The 2,759-nt window shown below is 46.7% G+C and overlaps 1 protein-coding gene across 2 annotated transcripts in view; it reads right to left on the reverse strand.

Annotated features, from left to right (window-relative positions):
• The window catches only part of gpatch2 (G patch domain containing 2), a 9,435-nt gene that overhangs the window by 6,351 nt on the left and 325 nt on the right, over positions 1-2,759 (reverse strand). The window contains exons 2-4 of one of the 2 annotated variants that reach the window (XM_035678215.1): positions 1,943-2,186; positions 756-1,303; positions 199-263 (exon numbers count right to left, since the gene is read on the reverse strand). In XM_035678215.1, the coding sequence (XP_035534108.1) occupies positions 199-263; positions 756-1,303; positions 1,943-2,186 (857 nt within the window). Of the gene's footprint in view, positions 1-198; positions 264-752; positions 1,304-1,942; positions 2,187-2,759 lie in introns of both variants that reach the window. The other variant, XM_035678214.1, reaches the window with a different exon arrangement.

The following is a 2,759-nucleotide window of genomic DNA, read 5'->3' on the forward strand; positions in this document are numbered from 1 at the left end:
CCTCAGGCCTAATGAGCTGATGAAGGTCTGAGACCTTGTAAAAAGAATCAGACTACAGAACAGGTCGCCTTTTTTTTGTGCATATGCAACAATTGTGTTGTTTTTACATATTTTTAATTTTCCAACATACTGTATACCAGCTGTGTAGACTTGTTTTGAGTTAGACCAATGATCTTAAAAACGTATTCCAGTATGCACCTTGCCTCCCCTCATCATTGGTGTAGAGGCCTCCATCACTGCTGTTACTGACACTGCTGGTCTCACTGAAAAGGAAGGAGAAGACGACGGCAACTTAAAAAACAGATTAAAAGATTTTTTATGCCAAACAAACAAACAGTCAATAAGAAGTCAATTCCTGTCTACTAGAAGAAAAACTAAAACTAAACTTAAATACCATATAAATGTTTTTTTCCATTCAACAATAGAAGCCAGGGTTTTAAAAATGTCACATGTTGCCTAAATACAAGAAGTCTAAAATTGGCTAAATTAATAATAATACATTTGCAAAATTCTGGTCAAAGAATAAGTAATATAGATAATAAGAGTGTCTGGTATTGAACGGTCTTACTCAATAGAACAGACACATTTGGAGTGAAGAAGAAGAAGAAGTTTGATACCCAACCCTACAGAGTGACCTTACCTGTTGGTATACAGTGTCTCAAACACACACATAAATACATAATCCAGAAGCAGAGACCGAGGAGTCCAACCTCTGGACACACAGGGCATAAAAGTAAAGTGAAAACACTAACCACCTGTCACTCATGTCCTCATCCGAGCCTTTCTGTTCCTCCAACTCCATCTTGTCCTTGCCCCCTTCCGTCGGAGAAGAAATGGGATCCTCGCTCTCCACCACCACCCCCTCATCTGTCGCCTCCATTCCCAGCCTGTGGGTGGCCAGTTTCCTCTTCTTCACCCTGTTTTTCCCTCCCCCCGGCCCCACCAGTCCAACTGCACAGAGCTCCATGGCCCCTCTGCCCTCACTTGCACCCAGTCTGTGCGGCCTGCTGCCAACACGGGCCTTGGGGACAGGTGGGGGCCCTAGCATGGTGGAAGAGGGTGGTTCTGGTTCTACAGGCGGGTCTACAGCCATGCGTTTGACCTTACGTCTCCGTCTAAGGCTGCGAGTTCCCTCTGCGGAGCCCAAGACACCCAAGTCATCCGGCCAAAGCGGCCTCTTGCTTCGTCCTGTGTCGGCTGTTAGGAGGGTGCGCCGTTTGGGGCCAAGTTGTTCATCTGAGTCGCTGTTGTCGCGGGCATGGCTGTTGGCAGCAGAGACTCCCCCTGTGCTGGCACGGTAGTCCTGCAACAAACGTCATGTTATGCGGTAAATAGCAGACTGTGATTCTGATGCTAAATTTAGAAACTTGAGGACGTTAATTAGGCCAGAGCGAGAGCTGAGTGAGGATCAATTTATTTAACACGGAAAACAAGACGGTAACGAAGAGAGACAACTGCCACTTAAAATGCAAAGAATCTGCACTCGGGGGTCAATTCCTACTTCATGTGGAGACCAACAGATTACAATTACCGAAGGATTAGGAGAGATTAAGGTTTCACTGCTCTTGGAACAGTGTGGAATATCGATTAAGATATCAGCAGCCTGGATCCAGATCTCTTAATCATTGCACCCACTGTTTTTTTTACAAGGATTCAAATTCAAGTAACCATTCATTTCATTTCATTTTTAAATTATTAAAAGAAAAAAGGAAGTGAAACAAAATGGCAATTCAACTTAAGAAACAATATGAGTTCACTACATACCAGGGCCGATGGTGACAGTAGAACAGGAGAAAGAAAAGAATAATGCGAGCATGTTTGTTTTGCTCAAGGACCTTTCAGGTGGTTTGTTGACACAGTTTTGTCTCCTGTGTAAAGAAAGGCCTGTGTGTACACCTCTGAATCAGGGCTGGGCGCGGTGATGGCGGACACAGTAACTCACCTTATGTTCTTCCACGCTGGACTCTGAACCCTCGCTGAGGTGGCCCGTCTCCCAAGGCGGGTGCGGGTTGTCCGAGCGGCGTTTTCTCCCCCTCCGCTTCCGAGCCTGTCTCTTCAGCAGGCAGCCCACGGCCAGCGCATGGTCTCCTCCATCACCGAAACCCCCCCGGGCAGCCTGCTCAGAGCTCTCCTCCAGGGCTGACACCAGGTCGTGGACCAGCTCGTCCATCGTCCGGCGAAAGTGCCTGAAGTGGAGGAGGGAAAAGAGGGGGGATGTTAGGCTGTGAGCAAGAAGAGCGATGGGTATTATTGGATACTTGGCAGGCCGGATAAAATCTGTGTAGGCTTGATTTATATTGCCATCTGTGGAGGAAGCAAACAAGTGTCAATCACTGTCTTATCAGGGGGCAGACTGACATCAGCGGTCACTTCGGATGCAGCTAACGACGCTCACGTTATCCAGATGATTGTTCACATTTTACACTTTATCTTTTGTTTTCTGTCGAGTAAAGTGGGATGTAAAACCCGACGAGTTTATCGCGTAACTTACTACTTGCGTTAGCAGCTGGGTCAGTGAGTTGAGAGCCTGTGACGCCGTTTGCAAACTGCTGAAACAACCGCTGACATTACTCTAACGTCAGCTAGCTGCATTAGCTCCCCGAGCTAGCTTTTTTTTTTTCCCTCTCTAGCGACCTAACTTAACTTACGTAAACTACAACACACGTTAAACCACCAGTAAAGATAACGACGCACCATTAACACCCAATCCCCGCAGCTTTAACCCGTGGTGGTTACAACGAGTGTCGTCGGTAAATAAA

This window comes from Morone saxatilis, unplaced genomic scaffold (genome assembly GCF_004916995.1).
Source record: "Morone saxatilis isolate NCDOM2014 unplaced genomic scaffold, NCSU_SB_2.0 Contig7, whole genome shotgun sequence".
NCBI lineage: Eukaryota > Metazoa > Chordata > Actinopteri > Moronidae > Morone > Morone saxatilis.